The sequence below is a fragment of the Stenella coeruleoalba genome (genome assembly GCF_951394435.1).
Source record: "Stenella coeruleoalba genome assembly, chromosome: 4".
Lineage (NCBI taxonomy): Eukaryota > Metazoa > Chordata > Mammalia > Artiodactyla > Delphinidae > Stenella > Stenella coeruleoalba.
This window is the reverse complement of record NC_137149.1, coordinates 42,484,040-42,511,899: the sequence shown is the minus strand read 5'-3', so window position 1 is coordinate 42,511,899 and position 27,860 is coordinate 42,484,040. Positions and strand designations below refer to the sequence as shown.

Sequence of the window (27,860 nt, the reverse complement as noted above, 5' to 3'; positions counted from 1 at the left end):
TTAAAGCAAGAGAAAGGAAGTGACATTTTCAGGAAAATCATGTTTTTCATTTGATAATCATGTGTAATGCCAATTAGTGTTAATTGGAGTACTGTGCATGTCCTGAGTGGAGTTGTCTCAAACTTTAATTTAAAATCTGCAGGATATAATGCCCTACTGTCCCATTAAGCTGTTAGCACTGGGGCTCAATTAAAGAGCTGAGTGAAATTAAATCACACATGTTGCCACATGGTCTGAGTGAAGCAGGCAACAGATCTCTTCAGCTCTGATCTAATGGGATTTGGTTTTTCCCTCCACAAAGCCTGGCCACTGAGGATGATGGATCAGAGGTGTGTAGTGTAGGCTTGGGACACTTGATTTTCTAGGCTAATGTCTTAGAGCTATCAGCATCTTGGGTGGGAGTATACATGTGACTCTGGGGTGGTCTAAATGAGCAGTTATTGCATGGTTGGACCTATGCTTTAATAAGAAATCTGTGGAAACAACCTAAAAGTCTATCGACAGATGAATGGATAAAGAATATGTGGTATATATATATATATGCATACACACACACACATACACAGTGAAATATTAGCCATAAAAAAGAATGAAATAATGCCATTTGCAGCAACATGGATGGACCTAGAGATTATCATACTATGCAAAGTAAGTCAGAAAGAGAAAGATATGATACCATATCAAATACCATATGATATCACTTATATGTTGAATCTAAAATATGATACAAATCAACATATCTACAGAACGAAAACAGACTCACAGATATAGAGGACAGACTTGTGACTGCCAAGGGAGAGGGGGTAGGGGAGGGAAGGATTGGGAGTTTGGGATTAACAGAGGCAAACTATTATATATAGGATGGATAAATAACAAGGTCCTACTGTATAGCACAGGGAACTATACTCAATATCCTTTGACAAACCATTATGGAAAAGAATGTGAAGAAGAATGTATATATATGTCACTTTGTTGTACAGAAGACATTAACACAACATTGTAAATCAACTATACATCAATAAAATAAAAAAAAGAAATCTGTACAATGCTTAATGTATATCCCTGGTGTATACTTACCAAAAGGAGATAATCATAACATGTGGGAAAAGCAATTGGATAGAGTTTCTTTTTTTTTGACAGCCACATCAGAAAATTAACCAGCACACTGTACCACTTTTATAGCACCCATGAGGAAATTGTAACATCTTGGAATTAGATCCAGAAATTTGCGAGAGCATAGGAATGACAAACTGAGAAAAACATAGTGTGCACATGTAGTTCAAAATAAGTCTGATTCCTAGAAATCTAATTAGTGAAAAACTGAAGCAACTTATCCAAATATAGGCTCTGTATCCTTGACCACATCTCCATGTTACCAGTGCCCTTACCCCCCAACCGAAAAAAATCAAAGGGAACATTTTTCTATGCCCTGTCTGCTTATAGAACACAAACTCAAAATTATTTATCTTATTACTCATCTGGGATTAAGGCACGTTCTGAAAACCCAGCAGATCTGATAAACATTCCAGCCCTTCCAAAGGTGCCTCAGATGAAAGAAAATGGAAAGAATCTTTTATTCAAACCCTTGTCAGTTAAAACAAGACAGAATGATTAAATTGCTAGATCTTCCACCTTGCAAAAAACTGATTAGAGGAAGCTTTGAGAAGGGATTTAAAAGAGGAGAACAGATACTTATAAGGAGGCTTTTAACCAGACATGGAATGCGATGCTGTAGCTGAAGCCAGGAGCTGGTCCTAAGAGGGACTTGAAACGATCTGGTGAGAAGGTGCTTTGGGCAGTGGCATCTCAGACACTGGTGGAGATGCTGAGAACACACATGGCAATAGTTGGGGATCAGTCTATGAAGGAGCGTGTGGTCAGAGTTGAGGTTATGATGGATAGAGGATGCAAAAATTTTAAAGATGTGCTTGGAAGAAGGATGTTAATATTTCCAAGAGCCAGGCAAAGGTACTCAAAGAAAGAATAAATTAAAACAACTGAAACAAAGATATTCATTGAACAAATGGTTTGCAATTCTTTGACAAATGCACTAGAATATTGTCTGCACAGTAGTTTAAATGCTGAAAGCATTCCTAGTTGAATACTTTGAAAGGCACTCAGAATGGTTATCCATTAATAATCCTCATCAGAATTGAGGGACGAGGTGTTGTGGCACCTGACCTGTGATGATGACATGATGGTGAGTGGCTTGGGTTGAGGCTTGGGACTCAAATTGTCAGGATGACAAAGGGGTGTGGGTTATAATGGAAAACTACAGTGGCATTATCTTGTAATGGTTCTTCATTTCATTTAAAAGTCAAAAGCCTCATGGTACATGGTCTACAAGGCCCTACTTGATTGGTTGCCCACCTTTCTTACCTCCCTGACTTCATCTTCTTCTACTCTCTTCCCACTTCCTCATCATCTGTCACACTGGACTCCTTGATGTTTCTCGAAGATGCCAGATACACTCTGCCTTAGGGCCTTCACACTGTCTCTTCCCTCTGTCTGGAGCTCTCTTCTCCAAGATGCCTATATGTCTCCCTCCCTCATCTGCTTCTGCCTTTGTTCAAACGCTACCATTTCATTAAAGCCAACCTTCACCTCTTCATCTAACATTGCAAACGACCTTCTCCTATCCATGACGTGCCCTCTTTCTGTTCTGTTTTTTTCTATTCTCCATTGTACTCATCATCCTCTAATTTACTAGATTATTCTTAATTTTATTACGCGTTTAAATTTGTAAATATCTCTAGCTGATAGAATGTAAGCTTCATGAGGGCAGGGATCTTTGTGTTAGCCATTGACGTCTCCAACCATGTAGAATAGTGCTTAGCACAAAAAACTCAGGCTGAGGGCAAAGGAGATTTTGGGGGCGGGGAAGGTGTGATTTTTGTGGGAAAAAGACTAGATAGAAATTATGGAATATGAGAATATTACAAAAGAAAGAGGAAAGAGAGAATTTAAAGAAATATTCCTGGGGTCTATGGGTCCCTTTTGCAGTATCTGTTTGAGAAATACAGATAAAGGATTTAAGTTGTTTTAACTTTGTATAGTCTAAAGTATTTAAAATATTTATTTTTATATAGATAAAACATGCACCTTCATAAAATTAAAAAAAGATGTGCAATGAAAAGGAAATCTCTTCTCTTTCCTCTCAGTCTCCCAGACATGTAGGTTCCCTCTCTAGAGGCAATCACTTTTGCTAGTTTCTTGTGGGTCCTTCCACCTGTAGGCATACTGTATGCAAATTCCTGCACCTTGCTTTTCCACTTAGCTTGGAGATATCAGTATATAGACAGAGCTGCCTCATTCTTTTTTTAGTCGCTGTGGAATATCCATCGTAAGAATCTATTATATTTAACAAGTCACCTATTGATGGATACTTGGGACATTTTTATTCTTGTGATATTACAAACAATAGTGCGATAGATATTTATATGTATATTCTTTGCATGTGGTTTATGACATGAGCAGCAAATAGCTTTTCCCAGTTTGTTTTTTCACTTCATTCATGTATTTTAAAAAATCTTTTTATCTTGAAGACACTTTTGGGGGTTCAATTTCTTGTGTTTTTAGAAGGTCTTCCCCACTTCAAGATAATAAAAAGAATTCTCCCACTTTTCTTTCAATTTTATTTTCATTTTTTCACCTTTAAAATTTGAGCCATTGGAGTCTTTCTGATTAAAATGTGTGAGGTAGGGATCCAACTTTATATTTTCAACACCTTGTATTAAAAAGTCCATCCTTCAACCACTGCCCCACTGGTTTGTGATGAATTTGGTTATTCTGACTGGGAATGAACTATGTGAGTCATGGCTCTATACACATTACAATACTTTTAAACAGCTTTTTGAGATTTAGTTTACACACCATAAAACTGACCAATTTAAGTATACAATTCAATGTACACCATAATCTAATTTTAGAACATTTTTAAAACTACAAAAAGAAACATACACATTAGCAGTCACTCCTCATACAAAATACTTTGAAATATTACATTGAATTATGTAAATTTATGCAGAATATGTGCTAAAATGTATTATTTTTTTCCACTAGTGTGCTCCTTTGGAGTTAGAAAATCAAAGCTCTGGAAATATTGTTAATTTGAACAGATCTGTCCTGGATGTTAGTTGTAAATGATTCTCTATCCTATTTTTCTGTAAGGATTACAAAGTAACAGATCTTTAATTTTTTTAAATACCCATTTAAAAAATTATAATACTTTGTGGTACTATAGATTTCAAAGCCTTCATGTTAATGTATATTTTGAATCTGTAAGGCAGGAATGTAGTATATAGTGTTTTGTAAATATTTTAAGTCATAAAACCCTTAGTTTTTGCTAAACTAGCTATGGAAAATACTTGGAGAAATACTGAATAAATCAGTGCAAAGATTTAACTTCTAGAAAATGTGCCCACAGTTTGAGAGCTTTCAGTAAATAACATGTTTTTTCTTTATTATAAAATAAAATAAGCCCATGCATACATGGTCAACTAATACTTGACAAGGGAGCCAAGAATACTCACCAGGCAAAATATAGTCTCTTCAATAAATAAATGGTGTTGGAAAAAACTAGATATTCACATGCAAAAAAAAAAAAAAAGAAATTGGAACCCTATCTCATACCACTCAAAAATATAACTCAAAATGGGTTAAGGACTTAAATGTAAGCCCTAAAATCATAAAACCTCTGGAAGAACACACAGGGAGAAAGCACTTGACACTGGTCTTGGCAACAGTTTTTTGAATATGACACCAAAAGCATAAGCAACAAAAGCAAAAATAAACAAGTGGGACTACACCAAACTAAAAAGCTGCACAGCAAAAAAAACGATCAACAAAATGAATAGGCAACCTATGGGAGATAAAATTTGCCCCTCATGTATCTGAGAAGAGGTTAATATCCAAAATACATAAAGAACTCATATAACTCAATACTAAAAACCAAATAATCCAATTAAAAATGGGTAAAGAATCTGAATAGACATTTTTCCAAAGAGGACATATGAATGGACAGCAGGTACATGAAAAGATGCTCAACATCACTTATTATCAGGAAATTGAAAATGAAAAAAAAACCCAATAAGCTATCACCTCACACCTGTTAGAATGGCCATCATAAAAAGACCAGAGATAACAAGTGTTGGTGGGAACATGGAGAAAAGGAATACTGTACACTGTTGGTGAGAATATAAACTGGTACAGCTACTAGGGAAAACAATATGGAGATTCCTCAAGAAATTAAAAATAGAAGTACCATGTGATCCAGCAATATCACTTTTGGGTAGTATTTATCTGAAGGAAATGAAAATCATTACCTTGAAGAGATGTCTGTATTCCCATGAAAACTCTAATTCAAAAAGGTACGTGCACCCCAATGTTCATAGCAGCATTGTTCACAATAGCCAAGACGTGGGAGAAACCTAAATTTCCAACAACGGATGAATGGATAAAGAAAATGTGATATATATATTTGTGTGTGTGTGTGTGTGTGTATGTGTGTGTGTGCGTGTGTGTGTCTGTGTGTGTATAAAATATACAATGGAATATTATTCAGCCACAAAAAAGAAGGAAATTCTGTCATTTGTGACAACATGGTTGAACCTTGAAGGCATTATGCTAAGTGAAATAAATCAGACAGAGAAAGACAAATTATCTTGATTATATGTGAAATTTTAAAAGCTTAACTCACAGAAACAAAGTAGAATTGTGGTTACCGGGGGCTGAAGTGTGGAGGAAACAAAGAGTTGTTGGCCAAAGGGTACAAACAAAGGATCTTCCAGCTATGAGATGAATACATTTTGAGAATCTAATGTATAACGTGGTGTCTATAATTAACAATACTGTATCATACACTTGAAAGTTGCTGAGAGAGTTGATCTCAAATGTTCTCACTACACACAAAAAATAATAATTACCTGAGGTGATGGATGTGTCAACTAATCTTATTGTGTTAATCATTTTGCAATACATATGAGTACCAAATCTTCATGTCATATACTCTAAACTTACACAATGTTATATGTTAATTATATCACAATAAAGCTGGAAAAAAATGTAAAATGTAGGTGGTAGACATGTAAAATTGTCCAGCTGCTGTACAAAACAGTATGGTGATTACTCAAAAAATTTAATATAGAATTATCATATACTCCAGTAATTCCATTTCTGGATATACCCAAAAGAAGTGAAAGCAGGAGCTCAAACATGTTTGTATACCCATATTCACAGCAGCATTATTCACAATAGCCAAAAGGTGGAAGCAACTCAAGTGTCCATCAACAGATGAATGGTTAAACAAAATGTGGCACATACACACAATGGAATATTATTCAGCTTTTAAAGGAAGATATTTTTGACACATATTACAACATGGGTGAATCTTGAAGACTTTGATGCCAAGTGAAATAACCCAGTCACAAAAGGACAAATATTGTATGATTCTACTTATATGATGTGTCTAGAATAATCAAAATTGTAAAGACAGAAAATAGAATGGTGATTACCAAGGGCTGGAGGGAGGGGGAAATGATGAGTGAGTGTTTAATGAAGACAGAGTTTCAGTTGGGGAAGATGAAGAGTTCTGGAGATGGATGGTGGTGATGGTTGTACAGCGTTGTGAATGTACCCAATGCCGTAGAACTGTATACTCTGGCAAGTTTTATGTTGTGTATATTTTACCACAAAAAAACTAAGTAAAAAAAGATTAGGGGCTTCCCTGGTGGCACAGTGGTTGAGAGTCCGCCTGTCGATGCAGGGGACACGGGTTCGTGCCCCGGTCCGGGAAGATCCCACATGCCGCGGAGCGGCTGGGCCCGTGAGCCATGGCCGCTGGGCCTGTGCGTCCGGAGCCTGTGCTCCGCAACGGGAGAGGCCGCGACAGTGAGAGGCCCACGTACCGCAAAAAAAAAAAAAAAAAAAAGATTAATTGGGATGTATGGAACCTACTAGTATTCTTATTACTGTGCTTTCAAGACACCATTTACTCAATCCCCACACCACTTTTATGAAGTTGGTGCTATTATCTTCACTTTACAAATAATAAAATGGAGAGTCTGAGGGTTCAAGTCCACACAGCCCTAAAAATGGCCCAGGCAGGATTTGAACTGAGCTCTTTTGTCTCTAAACACTTGGGTTTTCCCTGACATCATGTGAGGGAAACTGTAACATTACTTCATGGCAAAGGGCTCAATTACTAATTCAAGTTGAAAATGTGTTTTACTTGGAATTCATTAGGAGGAGGATAGGTAACCATGGAGGCCAAAAGGAGACATATCCTTGGCCTGCAGGGGAAGGGATTTCACAACAGCAGGGTTTGTCCTCCTCTGGCTTCACTAGGAGTTCACTGTGAGCAAGACGGGATCAGACCTGAGCTGCTCACACCCCAGTGCCTTCTGTTTGTTCTTCCTCAGCTCTCCCTTTGGGGCCCTGGTTTTCCTCCTCAGAACAGCTTCTTCTGTTGGCCATGAAGTCCCTTCCTTCTCCTGTCTCTACTCCACCCAGCATAGCCACACAACCACATTGTGTTATGACTAACTATTGCTTTTTCTCCACCAAAATGCAAACTCTATCACAAACATTTAGGACAAAGACTGATCTACAGTAGAGGCTCAACAAAAGTTGAAAGAAGGAAAATATTCATCAATATTTATTCTTATAAACATTTCATAATTTATAAACTCCATCTGCTGTATGTAAAAGGCTACGATGGCACAACAGTAATCTGTTCTAACATCTATCAAATATTTTGTCATCTACAGAGCAACGTTAAGCCTGTATCATCTTCCCAAGGACCCTTTTGTGGTAGGTCGGACAGGGGTACCAATGTCCAGAGAAGTCAGGTAACTTGTTTATGGTCACAAAGCTAGTGTCAGACCAGAGATTTGAACCCAGGTCTTCAGTTTCATGGATTCTTCTTCCAGAGCCATCTGTTTAATAAACTCAAAAGCTACCGTAATGAAATAGGACATTGCAGCCACATCTGCCAAAATTCTAAAAAAAGAGTAAACACCATACCTTGCTCTGGGATGGTGGGTTGCTCCAGAATTCTAAATCCACAAGAGACTGAGGATCTTTCATGAGAGCTCAGAGAAAATCTTGCTTTGGTACCAGACAGAAAAACAGATCCAAGTTCTCAGAGGTTTCCAAATAGTTGTGCTAAAAATAATTCTCTCCATTAGTCCCAAAGAGCCAGAGGCACTGAAAGTCATTCATTGGGTGAGGCTCAATCAGGGCCAGTTGAAAACCTCGATTTTGTTTGAGTTAAACCTGAAAGTGCCTGCTTTTCTTGACCGTTAGCTGTAGAGGCACCTCCATCTCCGTGTGTTGTGGCCTCGTTTTCAGATTTGTTTACTTAATTTTTTCCCCTCTTCATTTGTTTTCCACTGAGTGGATGTTTCAGGAAAAAAATTACTCACTGACTGGAAATTAGTTGTTAACTTAGAGAAAAAAGTTATGCCCTTTTTGAGCATTTTCAATGTAGAATCTTCAGATTCTGGAAGTGGGATTGTGTCTCATGAGATAACAAGGAAAGATGTCCCTATTCTGGGTAAATACGGCAGGAAAATGGTCCCTCATCCTATGTGCTACAAAATGAAAGAGGGTGATGAATACTGTACTGCTGTTTTCTTTGTTCTCTGAATGGATAAATGATTGGATATTTTCAGAAGACTAATAGGTCTTTGTTCATATAGAGAATGGATCACAACTCAAAAGGCAGAATGGTTCTCCAGACCCTATGACAACTCATCTTCAGTGCTATCAATTTCTTTTTGTCCTTTTGATACGAACTTCATGTATATCCTTACAAGAGCAGTATGTAATTCATGATGGTGTTTATGGAAACTGAGTGACTGAAAAATTTTGTTTTTATCTTGCTTTCCCCACCATTCTTCTCAAGCTATTAAGAATGCAAATTGAAAGAAATACTTCCAGTTGGGGAAATGGGCACGAATCACAAATTTGACCAAGAATATTCGTGGGCTTTATTTTGCCTTAGCTATCCACCCTCCTATCTGGAGGACATAGTCTTTTGAATTTATTGGCTGTCAAAAATCTGAGTTCGAACATAGAGTCATAAAAATAATGCCTTGAGCACACAAGTGAGGCACAGCTTTTGCTAAAGTAGAGTAGGACCTTAATCAGAGAGAGTTTCCTCATCCTCAAAATAAAATGGTTGTCCTTATATTACTCAGCTATAAAAAGGAATGAAATTGAGTTATTTGTAAAGAGGTGGATGGACCTAGAGTCTGTCATAGAGAGTAAAGTAAGTCAGAAAGAGAAAAACAAATATTGTATGCTAAAACACATATATGGAATCTAAGAAAACAGTACTGAGGAACCTAGTGGCAGGGCAGGAATAAAGACGCAGAGGTAGAGAACAGACTTGAGGACATGGGGTGGGGGGAAGAGGAAGCTAGGACAAAATGAGAGAGTAGCACTGACATTTATACACTACCGAATGTAAAATGGATGGCTAGTGGGAACCTGCTGCATAGCACAGGGAGATCAGCTCGATGCTTTGTGATGACCTAGAGGGGTGGGATAGGGAGGGTGGGAGAGAGGCTCAAGAGGGAGAGGATATGGGGATATATGTATACATATAGTTGATTCACTTTGTTGTACAGCAGAAACTAACACAACATTGTAAAGCAATTATACTCCAATAAAGATATAAAAAAATAAATTGGTTGTCCTTGATTATTTCTAAGTTTTCTCACCGTTCTTAATATTCTCTCATCTTGTGCCTCATGAGGTAGAGCTTAAAAAGTAATGTCAGCCACTCTACACCTTACATACAAGTAGAGATACAAGTCACCTGGAAGGGGATACTTGATATTGAGAGAGGTTACTCAGGTGACTCTCTGCATAAAGGGAAGCACTTGGTAGTGGTTTGATGAAGGTTTTCCTTTCAGGGACCCTTGGCTGGAGAGGGGTTGAGGTTATTTACTTAAAGCATCCAGGGCCTTCTGGAAAGGAAGGAACCAAGGACCCAGCCCCTTCTTTCCATGATGTAAACTTAAAGAAATTAGTCATGGATGACAGCGTTGGTTTGGTCCAAAGCCTGCTGTGAAGAACGAATACTGTGGACCACAGAATGGAATTGAGAGGGAGGTACTTGGGAGTCTGGGCCAAAAGCATTAAAGGATTTGGGGGTGGCTGGTTTTGGTGGAGTACATGGATGAAGCTGAAAGTTCGTGTGTCCTAAGTGATTCTGTCATCACAGCTCTCCTTTGGGGAACAGTGGAGAATTAAGAGGGTCATTATATTAAAACTTAGTAAGGCGGTAGTACCGGGGTTAGTGAGAGCATCTCCTACAAATGGACAAGCATCTACTAGATTCTGCACAATTAGAGTGTGGCAATTTGGTGGCAGCTAAAGCAACAAGACTAGTGAACAAAACTTTTGTTTTTCACTTTCTGCCTGGGATAGAAGTAGACATGACCCCATTTGAACCAAGAATGCCCCTAGAATTCTTAGATCATTCATGGAGGGGAGGATTTAGATCTTGACTAGTCTACCTGATAATAAAAAAAAAATGGGATCCTGAGAACTAATTGGAAGAAAGAAAAATGGCATGACTATATTTGAACTTGAACTGGCACATAGGTCATAGAGGCTGAATTCTTTCATTAGTTCACTCCTAGCCTAACACCACAGAACAACCCACTGACTTGTGTAGGAAGGCCCTGACTATCTGACTTGAAGGTAATCTTCCCACACTCCCCTCTGAGGTCTTCTAAAAGGCTGGACTAGAATAGCAGTCCTTATAATCTTAATTTCTGGGATGTCAGCCTGTGGATATGTTCATTTATTTGTATACAAGGGATAACTTTATTTTTCCTGAAGTATAGTTGATTTACAATGTTGTGTTAGTTTCTGGTGTACAGCAAATTGATTCAGTTATATATATACATATATTCTTTTCTCAGAATTTTTCCATTATAGTTTATTACAAGATATTGAATATAGTTCCCTGATAGCTTTGTCAGTTTCCTTGGTGTAAATACTTCCATCATGGCCAATTTCAAGCTACCAACCTGATATTCACTAAATGCAAAGTTGTGTGGAGTTGGCTATATAGTAGGACCTTATTGTTTATCTATTTTATGTATAGTAGTGTGCATCTGCTAATCCCAAACTTCTAATTTATCCCTCCCCTCCCTTTCCCTTTTGGTAACCATAAGTTTATTTTCTATATCTGTGAGTCTGTTTCTGTTTTGTAAATAACTTCATTTGTATCTTTTTTTAGGTTTCACATATAAGTGATATTGTATGATGTTTATCTTTCTCTGACTTACTTCACTTAGTATGATAATCTGTAGGTCCATCCATGTTGCTATAAATGGCATTATTTCATTCTTTTTTATGGCTGAGTACTATTCCATTGTATATATATACCACATCTTCTTTATCTATTCATCTGTCAATGGACACTTAGGTTGTTTCCATTTCTTGGCTATTGTAAATAATGCTGTTATGAATATTGGGGTGCATGTAAGTGATGACTTCTTAAAGGGCTTTTCTCATTCATTTTTCTTTGGATTGGTACAATCTCCATCAAAGAGCTTAGAAATGGGTAAATTTTTTGACCTCCAAAAGAGGTAGATGTGTTCTTATTTTTCTGTCTTAACTTGACCAAGTGTTGACACAATTTACGGGTGTTCATATTTGCTTTTTCTGTGTCATTCATAACTTCCTTAAATTCCCTTTAGTGTTCAATGGCAAGGTTTCTTATATTATTAAAGTATCACTGTATTTTTTCTGTTCTGCAATATTTGATTTTTTCTTCATTATTTTTCATCTTAGCTAACTTATTATAGTCTATATCTTCCTGGATTTACTCTTCTTCACAGAGAGAATAAAACCTTTGAAATTGTCTCCTAGAGCATTCAGACCTCAGATGGTACTAAAACTTGTTATTGCCTATTTCACTCATCATTTTCACACTTATTTTAGAGACAGTAGCAAAAAAAAAAAGTGGGTAGAAAAATATGCTGAAGGAAGTATTGGCTTAAAGTAAAAAAGTCGGGTTCCATTTACACCTGCCACTCATGTCGAGGCCAAGGTCTTATTCTGTCTTTTCTAGGCAGACATTTTTTTCTCCTCTCAGCTTGTGCTTATTTTCCTGTAGCCTTAACTCACTTTTCAACTGAATTCAGTTCAATCTAGATCAATCCAATCAACGTTCACAGAGCATCTCACAGTGTGCTGGTGAACCAGCTCTCAAGAAACAGGTACAGATTAATAGCTTTGTCAGTTTCCTTGGTGTAAATACTTCCATCATGGCCAATTTCAAGCTACCAACCTGATATTCACTAAATGCAAAGTTGTGTGGAGTTGGCCCTTGCTAGCCGGTCTAAGCTAGATCAGCACAGCACTGGGAATATATATAAGCCAATTCTCGGTACTAGAATTATTTTTAAAAGAAGGTTCTAGCTTATGTGCTAAGACATGACATCATTTTCTCCTTTAATCCTCACCATAACCTCTTGAGGTGAGTAATTTTATCATCCTCCCTTCGTAGATGAGGAATTTGGGCAGGCTGATCCACAGTTGGCCCACCTAACCACTGTACCATGTATCCCCATAGGGTGTTTCTAACTTTACAAGACCAGGTTCCTGCATCCACACAGCTTGCAGGTGGGTGGATTGCACGCCTGACTCCTCCTCTTCCTTCCCATAGCACTGGGTTCGGGCGGGAATCTAACCTTGTCTTTCTAACCTCAGTGCCCTGCTTATATCATCTCCTCTTGCTTACAAGTCCCTGTTGGCCATGTCCTTCCCATGCCCTTTTCTACATATGCTCACTTTTGTCCTCCTTATGCATTGCTTTCTCCAGAAAGCCTCCCTGATACTCTCAGCAGGTACAGCCTTCCCTTCCTTCGAACCCTCCTAGAACATTATTTGGATATCTTTTATGCACCTTAACTCATGGATTCTTAACTAGATCTACTGTATCAGCACACCAGTGGATTAGTTCTAGGTACTGATATTTTTCAAAAGCTCTATGGGTAATTCTGATAGGCAGTCAGAAATTGGGAATCTTTACCTTATCTACTTTTCCTCAAATGATGCCTCCTCTGTTAGTCCTTCCAAGCCAGGGAGTGTCAGTGATATAAATCTGATCTGGTCTTCTCACTCTTTTATTCTGTTCTTTTATGAATCACCTCATTACATACTTATTGAGCTCCTACTATATGCCAGATACTGAGTGCTTGATCTTGGTATTCAATGGGGAGCAAACATGGAGCTCTTACCCTTAGAGAGAAAAAGTCTAGTAGGGAAGACAGACATTCATCAAATAAGCATAAGACTATGTTTACCAGATGTTAATTCGGACTTTCCATCATCTTGGAGTTTCAGTTGAGCACTCAAGGCAGAGAATAATGGGCAATCAGTTCCCATACATCCATTTAAGACTTGCCAAAAACCAGCTGGATCTGATATTAGCTATAGTCCACTTTTACCCACATAAAAGAAAACTAGAAATTCAAAAAGGATGAATAGTTGAAGGGAGCCATCAAGGTAGAGAGTCATTAGCTGATAAGGGAGTGCCAAGGACCTCTCCTCTCCCTTCCTATGAGGGAGGAGATGGAGGAATAATACCCCCTCCCCAACTCCCAGACTAGTGGCAAGGACTCCAAGAGATTACTGATAGTATCAGAGGTGCCTGCAAGAAAGAAACCACTTTGTTCACCGGTTGTATATTAACTGAACTGTGAAACTGAAAGCCTTGCAATTCTCATGGGATCAGAGAAATGTGGGGAAGCTTGAGCTACCCCTAAAGTTTGATGTCTTATGTGATCATAGAAATTAGAGAATTCTGAAGGCAGAAGGCTGTCTGGAGAAGAGAGAGCAGTATAAAAGCAGCTATTGATGAGGCAAGGATGTATGAATTTCCCAAGAGGCAGATGACACTGAGGATGGCAACTGGGATTGGGCCATTTAGGTGGGACCTCTTGAGCCAGGAGGGTGTCCTTCTAGGATGAGGAAGCCAGTAAGAAGCCATCTAGCATACCACTGACTGCAGAAGCTGAGGATGGTATGGGGGCAAAGCAGGGTATCACCCAAGGACTTTATCACCCATATTAGGAAATTGTAAAGCGTGGAGTTCCCTCAGAAAGCCTCTAATGGCTACGGGAAATTTTCAACCAGAGAGAGCCAGCAGTTGAATACCTGGAGCACCAAGCAGGTATCGGCAGCCAGAAAAGAACCATACCAGTACCTATTAAGTAAACATACTTTGGTCACATTTTTCTAATTCTCCTCCCTTCTTATCTGACTCTGGACATGCCCAAAGTAGAAGGAGAGGTAGGAGATGGGGGAAGAGTGAAAAGCATAACATTCTGAGCTGAAGACTTGGAAAAGAACAAGCTTTCTATTGAATGTGATATTGAGGTGTTGATTTAGATTTGTCTTTTTAATGTCTGAAAATGAGTCACAATTGACCAACAAGATTGTTCATGTCATTCAAAGTGACCAGAAAGCTAAGGAATTTGCCTGAGTTGTCATGAAAGGGCAGAGAAAAAGATCCAACAGGATTTGACTAGAAAAAGTGATGGGAGAAAAGTGAAGTTGTTTCTTATTTATATCATATTTAAGACATAGACGATCATTTAATAAATTCAGGAAACTCTGGAAAGTGTTTTTTGAAGGGAAAGTAAAGGGTGTTATGGGAGTGTTTAAGCAGGGCAACCTAGTTGAGACCTAGGGCTTGTCTAAAGAAATGACATGTGACCTGAAATATAAAAGGGGAACAGTCATTAACCAGGAAGAGAAATTAGAAAACACTTCCAGGCTGAGGGAATGCCATGTGCAAAGGCCCTGAGGTGGAATAGGATGATTTTGAAAGAAGGTCATTGAAAAGAGCAAAGGAGAGCATATGCCTGGAGGGTATGCCTGGAACTAGCAGGGCCCTGCTGGGCTTGGAAGGTTCTGGTCTTTATCCTGAAAGGCTGTGAGCAGGGTTTTATGGGGCAGGCTGCCAACTCTCCCTCAACCCCAGTCTGTTACAATAATGAAGTTGATACAAATAGAGGTGATGCTCGCTGCCATTTTCCTGCCTCTCATTGAGGTGACTTCAATAAGCTATACAGACTTCATTTGGCTTATGAACTGAATCTGCTTTCATTGTTGAGAAGATGTAAGTTCTTGTGAGAAAAGTGGTTTGCATATTTAAAAAAAGGCAATTCACACACTCATTGAATGAACAAATGTCATGACCTCTACCTGTGCCAGGTGCCACCGCAGGCCCTGGAGATGAGGAGCTGAAAGAGGAAGACAGGATTCTAATGCCTTGGAACTCACTCCAGTGAGAATTTCAAGTCATTAGGGAAGGAAGATGCCCTCTGAGGGCATCTGCCTGATTTTCCCATTTTATAGAGAAGAAAATACCTTCAGTGAAAAGTGACTCTTCCAAAGGCCCCATTTATGGATAAGACCAGAGTTAGAACTCAGGTCCCCTGTAAGATTCTCTCCTCTGTACAGCACAGCTAGTTACCAGGACCTGATTCCTGACTTCACACAGAGAAGACACTGCAGTATTTTTCATACACATAAACACCTATTACTGTGGATAATTGAGAGTTAACATGGTAGTATTATCGCAGATCATAATACTTGATTCTCATCTTTCTACCACAAATATCACTTCTTATATTTTAAATCATAAGAACATTCTAAAAAATTACAGAAAATTTTGAGCATACACAAAAGTAGAGACCAAATGGAAAATGAGTTGCTGTGTACCCACCACCAGCTCAATAGTTACTGAGAGGAATATAATTTCATTGATACCCCTACTCAACTAATCCCTTACCCCTGCATTTGGTATGTTTAGAAGCAAATTCCACACATCATATCATCTATTTCATAACTATTTCAGGAAAACCTAGGAATTATTATCATCTTGGATAATAAATAACAGAGTGATTGACACCGTGCAGCTTCATCAGCCATTGAGACTTTTAACCAAAAATAGGCTTACTTTAGAGTAGTTTAAAATGTCTTAAAAGCACTTTACTCACAAACTGCTACACTGTGCACTAAAAGTTGCGAAATGTAATTTTATGTAGTCTCAAGCTTTCTCAGTGAAGTTTTCAGAGTCCACAGGGGAGCTCTCTGATGACTTGTTAAAGAAATTCCAAGAAGTTTTGAGCCCAGTAAAGGTCTGTCTGTGGGTCCGTGTGTTCCAGGAAAGACTACAGTGCAGAGTTGGCCTTTAGTCCTGCCACATGTCAAGGATGGGTGATACTGCTGCCACGTGCAATTTTTGGCTTTTACTAACATAACCTGTCATACCATCCTAAGATTGTTTAGGAAACACGAGAGAACTAGCATCATCTTTATTTTTTATTTATGTTTTTATTGGGGTATAGTTGTTTTACAATGTTGTATTAGTTTCTACTGTACAGGGAAGTGGAGTTCCCTGTGCTATACAGCAGGTTCTCATTAGGTATCTATCTTATACACATTAGTTAGTGTATATATGTCAATCCCAATCTCCCAATTCATCCCACCCCTCCTTTCCCCCGCTTGGTGTCCATACGTTTTTAAAATGTTAGAGAGTCCTGGAATCTTGGGATGAGAAGGCTAACAGAGTGATCTGCGTTGTCTTGGGCACTTAAGAGTCAACAGGCACAGAATGAAGCCTGTCAGTCCTGGGGAAGGATCTCAGTGCAGCTGGGCATGGCCACCTCCATCCGCACCATGGTGCAGACGGAAAGGTGAGGTCAGGGGAAAACCTAACCTGGAAGGCAAACCACAGGAACCAAAACTTTGTGTGTTTGCTTTACCACTTCTATGCTTCTTGTAGCAGTGACTTCAATTTGCACATTTCCCTGAGAAATATTTGGCATATGAGAGATTCTGTATCTCCGTTTTTTTTTAATTTTTATTTTCTGGTGTTGTGTGTGTGTTCTTAAAATTGACATATAACAGACACATAACATTTTATTAGCTCCAGATGTACAAAATAATGGTTTCATATAGGCATATATTGCAAAATGATCACCACAGTAAGTCTAGTTGACATCTAGCACCATCCATAGTTATAAATTTTTTTTCTTGTGATGAGAACTTTCAAGATCTACTCTCTTAGCAACTTTAAAATATACAATACAGTATTATTAACTATAGTTTCCATGCTGTATATTTCATCCCAGGTTTATTTATCTTATAGCTGAAAGTTTGTGCCTTTTGACCCCCTTCACCCATTCCACCTACCTCCCATCCCTGCCTCTGGCAACCATCAATCTGATCTCTGTATCTCTGAGTTCATTTTTATTTTTTTTTTAAGATTCTATGTAGAAGTGCGATCATACTGTATTTGTTTTTCTTTGTCTGACTTATTTCATTTAGCATAATGCCTTCAAGGTCCATACATGTTGTTGCAAATGGTAAGATTTCCTTCATTTTTATACGCCTAATTAGTATTTCATTGTGTGTGTATGTATATATATATATATAATATATATATATAATATATATATAATATATATATATATCATTTTCTTTATCCATTAATCCATTGATGGACACTTAAAGTTGTTTCTGAGATGCCATATCATTGAATAATAGAAAATAAATAATAGTTACCATTTATCAGGAGTTTTATTATGGCAGGGCACTGTCCTAAGTGCTTTATATGCATTTCTTACTTATTCTTTACCAAGAGCACATGAGGTAGCTGGTAGTAGAGCTGGTAGCTCTAGTAGTTTTCTGGTAGCATCTTTAGGATTCTCTATGTATAGCATCGTGTCATCTGCAAACAGTGATAGCTTTACTGCTTCTTTTCTGATTTGGATTCGTTTGTTTCTTTTTCTTCTGATTGCTGTGGCTAAAACTTCCAAAATTATGTTGAATAATAGTGGTGAGAGTGGGCATCCTTGTCTTGTTCCTGATCTTATGGGAAATGGTTTCAATTATTCCTCATTGAGAATGATGTTGGCTGTGGGTTTGTCATATATGGCCTTTATTATGTTGAGGTAAGTATTATCCTCTCTGCCTACTTTCTGGAGGTTTTTTTTTTTTTATCATAAATGGGTGTTGAATTTTGTCAAAAGCTTTTTCTGCAACTAATAAGATCATCATATGGTTTTTCTCCTTCAGTTTTTATTTTTATTTTTATTGTTTTGTGGTACGCAGGCCTCTCACTGTTGTGGCCTCTCCCATTGCAGAGCACAGGCTCCGGATGCGCAGGCTCAGTGGTCATGGCTCATGGGTCTAGCCACTCCATGGCATGTGGGATCTTCCAAGACCGGGGCATGAACCCATGTCCCCTGCATCGGCAGGCGGACTCTCAGCCACTGCACCACCAGGTAAGCCCTCTCGTTCAGTTTTTTAATATGGTTTATCACATTGATTGATTTGCATATATTGAAGAATCCTTTCATTCCTGGCATAAACCTCACATGATTATGGTGTATGATCCTTTTAATATGCTGTTGGATTCTGTTTGCTAGTATTTTGTTGAGGATTTCTGCATCTATGTTCATTAGGGATATTGGCTTGTAGTTTTCTTTTTTGGCATCTTTGTCTGGTTTTGGTTCAGGGTGATGGTGGCCTGGTAGTATGAGTTTGGGAGTATTCCTCCCTCTGTTATATTTTGGAAGAGTTTGAAAACGATAATGTTTTCAAACTGAAAGAGTTTGGAAGAGTTTGAAAACGATAATGTTTTCAAACTTCTCTAAATGTTTGATAGAATTCACCTGTGAAGGCATCTGGTCCTGGGCTTTTGTTTGTTGGAAGATTTTTAATCACAGTTTCAATTTCAGTTTTTGTGATCGTCTGTTTATATTTTCTATTTCTTCCTGGTTCAGTCTCAGAAGGTTGTGTTTTTCTGAGAATTTGTCCATTTCTTCCAGGTTGTCCATTTTATTGGCATATAGTTGCTTGTAGTAATCTCTCATGATCCTTTGTATTTCTGCAATGTCATTTGTTACTTCTCCTGTTTCATTTCTTATTCTGTTGATTTGAGTCTTCTCCTTTTTTCCTTGATGAGTCTGGCTAATGGTTTATCAATTTTTTTACTTTCTTAAAGAACCAGCTTTTAGTTTTTTGATCTATGCTATCGTTTCCTTCATTTCTTTTTCATTTATTTCTGATCTGATCTTTATGATTTCTTTCCTTCTCCTAACTTTGGGGTTTATTTAATTCTTCTTTCTCTAACTGCTTTAGGTGTAAGGTTAGGTTTTTTTATTTGAGAATTTTCTTGTTTCTTGAGGTAGGATTGTATTGCTATAAACCTCCCTCTTAGAACTGCTTTTGCCACATCCCATAGGTTTTGGGTTGTCGTGTTTTCTTTGTCATTTGTTTCTAGGTACTTTTTGGTTTCCTCTTTGATTTCTTCAGTGATCTCTTGGTTATTTAGTAGTGCACTGTTGAGCCTCCATGTGTTTGTATATTTTACAGATGTTTTTCCTGCTAATTGATACCTTGTCTCATAGTGTTGAGGTTGGAAAGGATACTTGATATGATTTCAGTTTTCTTAAATTTACCAAGGCTTCTCTTGTGACCCAAGATATTATCTATCCTGGAGAATATTCCATGAGAACTTGAGAAGAAAGTGTAATCTGCTGTTTTTTGTTGAAATGTCCTAAAAATATCAATTAAGTCTGTCTTGTTTAATGTATCATTTAAAGCTTGTGTTTCCTCATTTATTTTCATTTTGGATGATCCTTCCATTGGTGAAAGTGGGGTTTTAAACTCCCCTACTATTATTGTGTTACTGCCAATTTCCCCTTTTATGGCTGTTAGCATTTGCCTTATGTATTGAGGTGCTCCTATGTTGGGTGCATAAGTATTTACGATTGTTATATCTTCTTCTTGGATTGATCCCTTGATCATTATGTAGTGTCCTTCTTTGTCTCTTGTAGTAGTCTTTATTTTAAAGTCTATTTTGTCTGATATGAGGATAGCTACTCCAGGCTTCCTTTGATTTCCATTTGCATGGAATACTTTTTCCATCCCCTCACTTTCAGTCTGTATGTGTCCCAGACAGCATATATACAGGTCTTGTTTTTGTAACCATTCAGCCAGTCTATGTCTTTTGGTTGGAGCGTTTAATCCATTTACACTTAAGGTAATTATTGATATGTATGTTCCTCTTACCATTTTCTTAATTGTTTTGTTTTTGTTGGTCTTTTCCTTCTCTTGTGTTTCCTGCCTAGAGAAGTTCCTTTAGCATTTGTTGTAAAGCTGATTTGGTGGTGCTGAATTCTCTTAACTTTTGTTTGTCTGTAAAGGTTTCACTTTCTCCATTAAATCTGAATGAGATACTTGCTGGGTACAGTTATCTTAGTTGTGGGTTTTTCCCTTTCATCACTTTAAATATGTACTGCCACTCCCTTCTGGCTTCTAGCATTTCTGCTGAAAGATCAGCTGTTAACCTTATGGGGATTCCCTTGTGTGTTATTTGTTATTTTTCCCTTGCTGCTTTTAATATTTTGTCTTTGTATTTAATTTTTGATAGTTTAATTAATATGTGTCTTGGCTTGTTTCTCATTGGATTTATCCTGTATGGGACTCTCTGTGCTTCCTGGACTTGATTGACTATTTCCTTACCCATATTAGGGAAGTTTTCAACTACAATCTCTTCAAATATTTTCTCAGTCCCTTTCTTTTTCTCTTCTTCTTCTGGGACCCCTCTAATTCAAATATTGGTGTATTTAATGTTGTACCAGAGGTCTCTGAGATTTTCCTCAATTCTTTTCATTCTTTTTTCTTTATTCTTCTGTGCAGTAGTTATTTCCCCTATCTTATCTTCCAGGTCACTTATCTGTTCTTGTACCTCAGTTATTCTGCTATTGATTCTTTCTAGAGAATTTTTCATTTCATTTATTGTGTTGTTCATCATTGTTTGTTTGCTCTTCAGTTCTTCTAGGTCCTTGTTAAGAGTTTCCTTTATTTTCTCCATTCTATTTCCATGATTTTGGATCATCTTTACTATCAGTATTATGAATTCTTTTTCAGGTAGACTGCCTATTTCTTCTTCAATATTTTGGTCTGGTGGGTTTTCACCTTGCTCCTTCACCTGCTGTGTGTTTCTTTGTCATCTTATTTTGCTTAACTTACTGTGTTTGGGGTCTCTGTTTTGCAGGGTGCAGGTTTGTAGTTCCCATTGTTTTTGGTGTCTGCTCCCAGTGGGTACTTTTCTTTCAGTGCATTGTGTAGGATTCCTGGTGGAGGGGACTGATGCCTGTGTTCTGGTGTATGAGGCTGGATCTTGTCTTTCTGGTGGGCAGGACCATGTCCAGTGGTGTGTTTTCAGGTTTCTGTGAACTTATTATGATTTTTGGCAGCCTCTCTGCTAATGGGTGGATTTGAGTTCCTCTCTTGCTAGTTGTTTTGCATGGGGTGTCCAGCAGTGTAGCTTGTTGGTCGTTGAGTGGGCCTGTGTCTTAGCGTTGAGATGGAGATCTCTGGGAGAGCTTTCTCCATTTGATGTTACATGGGGCCGGGAGGTCTCTGGTGGACCAATGTCCTGAACTTGGCTCTCCCACCTCAGAGGCTCAGGTCTGACACCTGACCGGAGCACCAAGACCCTTTCAGCCACACAGGTCAGAAGAAAGTGGAGAAAAAGAAAGAAAGAAGGAAGGCAAATATAAATAAATAAAATAATATAATTAAAATAGAAAAGAAGTATTAAAAATAAAAAAGTAATACAGAAAAAGAAAGAGGGAAAGAAAGAAGAGAGCAACCAAACTGAAAAACAAATCCTCCAATGATAACAGGCACTAAATCCTATACTAAAACAACAACAACAACAACAGCAACAACAACAAAATGGACAGTCAGAACCCTAGGACAAATGGCAAAAGCAATGCTATACAGAAAATATCACACAAAGAAGCATATGTATACACACTCACAGAAAGAGAAAAAGGAATAAATAAATAAATAAATAAATAAATATAAATAAGAAAAGGAAGAGAGCAACCCAATCAATGAACAAATCTACCAATGATAATAAGCTCTAAATACTAATCTTAGTTAAACATAAAACCAGAAACAAATTAGATGCAGAAAGCAAACCTCAAGTCTACGTTGCTCCCAAAGTCCCCTGCCTCAATTTTGGGATGATTTGTTATCTATTTAGGTATTCCACCAATGCCAGGTACATCAAGTTTATTGTGGAGATTTAATCCACTGCTCCTGAGGCTGCTGGGAGAAATTTCCCTTTCTCTTCTTTGTTAACACATCTCCTGGGGTTCAGCTTTGATTCAGCCCCGCCTCTGCTTGTAGGTCACCTGAGGGCATCTTTTGGGAAGTCTGAGGTTTTCTGCTAGTGTTCAGTAGGAGTTGTTCCACATGTCGATGTAGTTTTGATGTATTTGTGGGGAGGAAGTTGACCTCCACATCTTACTCCTCTGCCATCTTGAAGGAGCCTTCTTCTCTTTGCTTTCAATTTCACTCTTGAATTGAAATATATTTGTCATATAACGTTGGGTAAATTTAAGGTGTACAGCATGTTGATTTGATATATTTATACACTGTAATATGATTGCCATTGTAGTGATAATTAGCCCCTCTAATATGTAACATAATTTTCATTTCTTTTTTTGTGGTGGGAATAATTAAGATCTAGTCTCTTAGCAATTTTGATAATTATATTACAGTATTGTTGTCTGTATTCACTATACTGTGCAATAGATCTTCAGGACCTACATTTGTCCACTGGTTGCAGGTTTATACACTTAAACAACCTCTTTCCTCTTCTGCCACCCCTAGACCCTGAGAACCACCATTTTACTCTCTGTGTTTATGGTTTAGCTTTTTTGGATTCCACATATAAGTGATATCACACAGTATTTTTCTGACTTATTTCACTTCGCATAACACCCTCAAGTTCCATCCTTGTTATCTCCAATTGCAGGATTTTCTTCTTTCTCATGGCTGAATAATATCTCATTACGTATATGATATCATCTTTATCCATTCAACTGTTTTTGGGCACTTAGGTTGTTTCCATATTTTGGCTGTTGTGAGTAGTGCTGCAATGAACATGGGAGTGCAGATATCTGAGACTCTGTTTTCGTTTCCTTTGGATATACACCCAGAAGTGGGAATCCTGGATCATCTGTTTGCTTTTTCTTTAACCTAATATAATATCATAAACATTTCTCTTCTGTTATTCTTTGGAAGAAGCAATTGCCAAACAATATCTGTCAAGAAATTATACCATAATTTATTTAATCTTTACCCCCTCTTTATTGGACAATGAAGCTGTTTCCATTTTTTTCCTATTATAAATGAGATTATATTGAAAACTTTTGTGCATAAGCCTTCATCCTTATTTAGGATTATTTCCTTAGGATAGATTCCCAGAAATAGAATTACTAGGTCAAAAGACTTGTATGTTTTATGTCTCTCTTGGTACTTGCTGCCAAACTACTTTCCAAAATGCTGTGTGAATTTATACTGCCCCATCCTTTTATGAAAATAAATGCAAGGGAATGTAAGCCCCTTAACAGTCAGGCACTCCTAGTCCCTGGAACACAGACAGAGCCAAGAAACTCCAATTTGGAGGTGACCTTAAAGGTCAGCAAAGCTGACCCCTACTGATGCTCGATCACAGAGGTGTGTTTTGTGGAGAGCACATCAAATCTTGTTGCACAGTCGTGTTGATAATCGTACCCTCTCTGGGTTGGTTGGCCCCAGATTCTCTACACAACCTCAGCCAGGGGCTAAGCCTTGTTCATTTGTAATTTCACAGAAATTTTGCAGCCCTGTCCCATGCTGGACACATAGTGGGTGCTCAGTCCAGCTTGGCAGATTGGATACAGGTGATGAGACACACTGCCCAGATTGAAGCCCTCTCATTGTTTCCCTAGGTAGACAGCTCTGGCAGGACACCAGAGGCAGCTTTGTGTTGGGACAGAACAGTTGGTCCCTGGTATGGCCAGAGCTCAAGGGCACCAGAGACCCTCAGTCCCCAAGACTCCTCTTCTATAGGGTCTTTGAAGTGTGGGATGCTCTTAAAAAGCTTCCTAGAGACCCTTGCTCAAAGAGTCACATGACCAGGGAGGAATCATGTGACCAGGGAGGTAGAATCCATTTCTATCTCTTCTGCACCCAAGGTGTCAAGCCCTCCTGGCCCTCCCTTCAAGGTACTACTCTGACTCACACCTACCTGTGACATTTGCCCTGGTCATGTCCTTCAACCTGGCCTTCCCTTGCCCTTCAGGCTCTATAGAACTCACCACTTTTCAAGATCCAGCTGAAAGCTGGTTCTGCTAACTCCAGGCAGTTTATTCATTCCATGGAGATTTATCCAGCATCCCCTAGGTACCAGCCCCTGGCCATGTGCTCAGGGTGGCAGTTAGACAAGCCTGCTCTAGTCCTTGCACACACTTGATTCTCTTAGATCTCTACAACTTTGTATGTTGTTCCTCTCTTTCAACCTTCAAGATCTTTCTCTCTGCTTCTTTACCTGGTTCACCCCCACACTCATTCAGAATATCTTCATTAATATTCAACTCTGCCCAGGCACTGGCCAACACTGAGTCACTTCCTCTTCTTACAACCTTAAAAGGTAGTTACAGTGACCATTATTTTCATTTTATACATGGCAAAACTGAGGCACAAGAGGTAAGTCTCCTGTCTGAGGCCGCACAGTCTTAGACTCTTAACCACTGTATTTTACTGTCTCTTTTAGTAACTGCATACACTAAAGACAGCAAGGGCTACAAAGTAAAAGAAGAGAGGCTGGTGATAGATATTAAAAAGGGGGGACCTACTTTAGTTCAAGGAGTCTAGGAAGACCACTGTAAGGAAGGGATATTTAACAGGATTCCTGAGGGTGAAATAGCTGGGTAAAGATAGGAGAAGAGCCTCCCTGGAAGGAAGAACAGCATGTGTAAAGGTCCTGTGGCAGGAGAGGGCTTTGGGAGCTTTAGGAAATGAAAGGTCAGTGGGCTGGAGCTCACAGGACAAGGCAGCCTGTAAGAGAGGAGGTCAGAGAAATAGGCAAGGTCACATCATGTCAGAGCTTGAAAAATTTGGCTTTTATCCTAAGAGCAATGGGAGCCATCAGTCAGGGGAAACCATGCTCTTTGTTATGCTGAAAGTGATGCTCTGGCTACTCTGTGGGGAATGCGTCAGAGAGGGCTGGGCAGGGGAGGTTGCTGACCAGTTGGGAGGCTGATGCAGCCAAGCGGGCAAGAGATGATCATCGTTCGTCACTATAGTGGCAGGAGATAAAGAGATGGAGATATTTTGAACATATTTTTGTTTAAGTCCTGATGGTGTTCCATGGGAATCTCCTTCCACACTTGTCAACACTAGCTAGCTCCAGCATCTTCTCTGTTCCCATGGGACCTCACCCTCTTCTCAGCCTCTTGTCACATGGGCAATGATCTCCACCTTATCTCCTCTGCTTCCTCTCTGGACTGTGAGGTATCTGTTGTTCATTGTTTTTCTTGCTGCTGCACCCCTACTTCTAGAACAGTGCCTTTCAGTTGGTAGGTGCTTGATAAATGCTTTTAAAATTTGTCAAATGGGTCATTTACTGTGTACCAGTCTCTGAGCAAAGTTTTATGTACATCATCTTGTGTGCTATGCTCAGCAATCCCATATGAGGTGGTTACTATTTCATCCTCATTTTACAGATGAAACAAAGTCATAAAGGGTTAATTTCCTTTTTCACACTCATGTAGCTATGAAGGATAGAGCCGAGGCTGGAATCCAGGTCTGCTGGTGACAAAGTCCATGTGTGGGTCACCTAGCTATGCTTCCTGCCTGCACCTCCCTCCAGATGTGCCTCTTAGGAGAGCAGGATTCTTGCTTGGATCGTCACTGCATTAGACATCCTGGCCCAGTGCAGGAGGCAGCAAGTAGGTGTGAATGAAACTCAACCAAATTTAGTATAGACATACAATGTAATATTGTTCAGCCATAAGAAGGAATGGAGTACTGATACATATTACAATACGGATGAACTTTGAGAACAGTATTCTGATTGAAAGAAGCTAGACACAAAAGAACACATATTGTATGAGCCTATTTGTATGATATATCCAGAATAAGTAAACCCGTAGAGACAGAAAGCAGATTGGGAATTGCCAAGGGTTGGAGTTGGGGTTCAGGAATGGGAAGTGACTGCTTAATGGGTCCAGAGATTTCTCTGGGGGTGATGAAAATGTTTCGATACCTAGATAGAGGTCATGGCTGTACAACATTGTTATTATACTAGTTGTCACTGAACTGTTTAAGATGGTAAATTTTATGTCATATAAGTTTCACCTTGATAAAAAAATAATACATGGGAATGAAATGTATTGATACTAGCTTCAGGGTAGTAGTTAACTGAGGAGCAAGAAAAGGATTAAAAATGGGGCTTTAGCTAACCTATAATTTTTTATTTCTTTATAAATAAAGTTTTTATTTCTTTATAAAAGATCTGAAGCAAAAAAAAACCTCCAATCTGCCATTACTTGAGTTGTCGCTGGAAATTCTTTTATATAGAGAAATGGAGCTAAGACGAAACAGAGTGCAATAGCCGAGCAAGAGGCAGGGTTGGCCAAATTTCAGCATAATTCTCTTTCCACCAAAGCCTCTGACTTTAACGTACAGGAGGGACTTCATACAGTGTGTTGTGGCCACAGTCCCTGTAGCAGAATGAATGCAATGTCAAAGTGAGACCTAACCACAGAGATCAGCTTCCCATAATTAGTCTCTCTTCCCTCCAATGGCAGAGGAGTTTTCTGAGACAGCAGGGCACATCAGAGTGGAGGGCTGGATCTCCCTAGTCGAAGCCAAATCCAATGTCATGAAAAGAGCTGGTAGTGCTCAGGCTTGTAGGGGAGTGGGTTTCAGGCACCAACACTTACTGAGGGGTCCGTGGACACTGCCTGGGCCCCACCACTGTGCAAGTGCCAACATGGCCTACTTTCAGAGTCACCTCTTGGGTGGGTTGCATTTATCTCTGTTTTGCAGCTGAGAAAATGGAGGCTCAAATGAGGAACATGCTCAAGATCACAAGGGAATAAGACAGGGCTGGGATTCCAACCCTGTCTGCCTGGTGCCAGTAACCTGTGTTCACTGCAGTGATTCCAGCCTGAGAGCAGACCCTGGCACATAGAAGGTGTTGGATCAGCACTTGCTCAATGAATAAGTGAATGGTAGCAAAACAAGACAAATTTTTAATAGCCTAGTGGTTTGGTAAAGATGCAAAGAATTCAAACCGGCTAAGGGGCAGGTGTGCTCATAGGTTATTTGTGCAAATATTAAGCGGTACAGTCATTCAGTGGTACCACATTTATATTGACAAATATATATGAAGAGTCTGAAAATTTTGCAACCCTTTGTCTCAACAGTTCTATTCTTAGGATTTAATTTGGAGAAAATTTTAAAAATGTAGGCAAAGCTATATGTACAATGATGATGATCACAGCATAATATGCCTTTTTATTTTGGTCTTATCTGTTCTACAGTTATAGATTGATTAAGTCAATGACACATCAACAAAAGGACTACTTTGTAGCCATTAAAATCTATGTTCTGTAAAAACATTTAATGACAAAGACAAGTGTTTATAATATGTTACTTCAACGAAGAAAGTAGGCTACCAAATACTGTCTCTAGAGTTGGAACATTCATTTTGGTTTACAAAATAATATATTATCAGAAGATGAGACACCTCAATTCTAAAATACTAATGTGGCTATATTGCCTTGTGAGGAGGTTATGGGTGATTTGTACTTTCTACTTTAATTTCTAGTGCATTTTCTAAGTTTTCCATGAGGGACAATAAGCATATTCCTTTTGGTTTTAAAAAGTCAATAAACACTAACCCACTCTACCTATGCAATGGACAGTATCCTGTGTGGATGAAAAGAATGTCCTTTTTCTAA

General features: G+C 38.7%; 2 protein-coding genes across 6 annotated transcripts in view; both read right to left on the bottom strand.

The window, feature by feature from the left end:
* C1QTNF7 (C1q and TNF related 7) overlaps nt 1-27,860 on the bottom strand; it is a 130,108-nt gene that overhangs the window by 13,061 nt on the left and 89,187 nt on the right. Inside the window, exons 1-2 of one of the 5 annotated variants that reach the window (XM_079920226.1) lie at nt 8,023-8,650; nt 5,325-5,429 (exon numbers count right to left, since the gene is read on the bottom strand). The exons of 2 other annotated variants lie outside the window; for them this stretch is intronic. In XM_079920226.1, the coding sequence (XP_079776352.1) occupies nt 5,325-5,349 (25 nt within the window). In that variant the 5' untranslated portion in view covers nt 5,350-5,429; nt 8,023-8,650. Of the gene's footprint in view, nt 1-5,324; nt 5,430-8,022; nt 8,651-27,860 lie in introns of those variants that run through there. 2 more of the 5 variants (XM_079920225.1, XM_079920229.1) reach the window with 2 other exon arrangements.
* The window catches only part of CC2D2A (coiled-coil and C2 domain containing 2A), a 303,035-nt gene that overhangs the window by 186,284 nt on the left and 88,891 nt on the right, over nt 1-27,860 (bottom strand). The gene's annotated exons all lie outside the window — the stretch shown is intronic.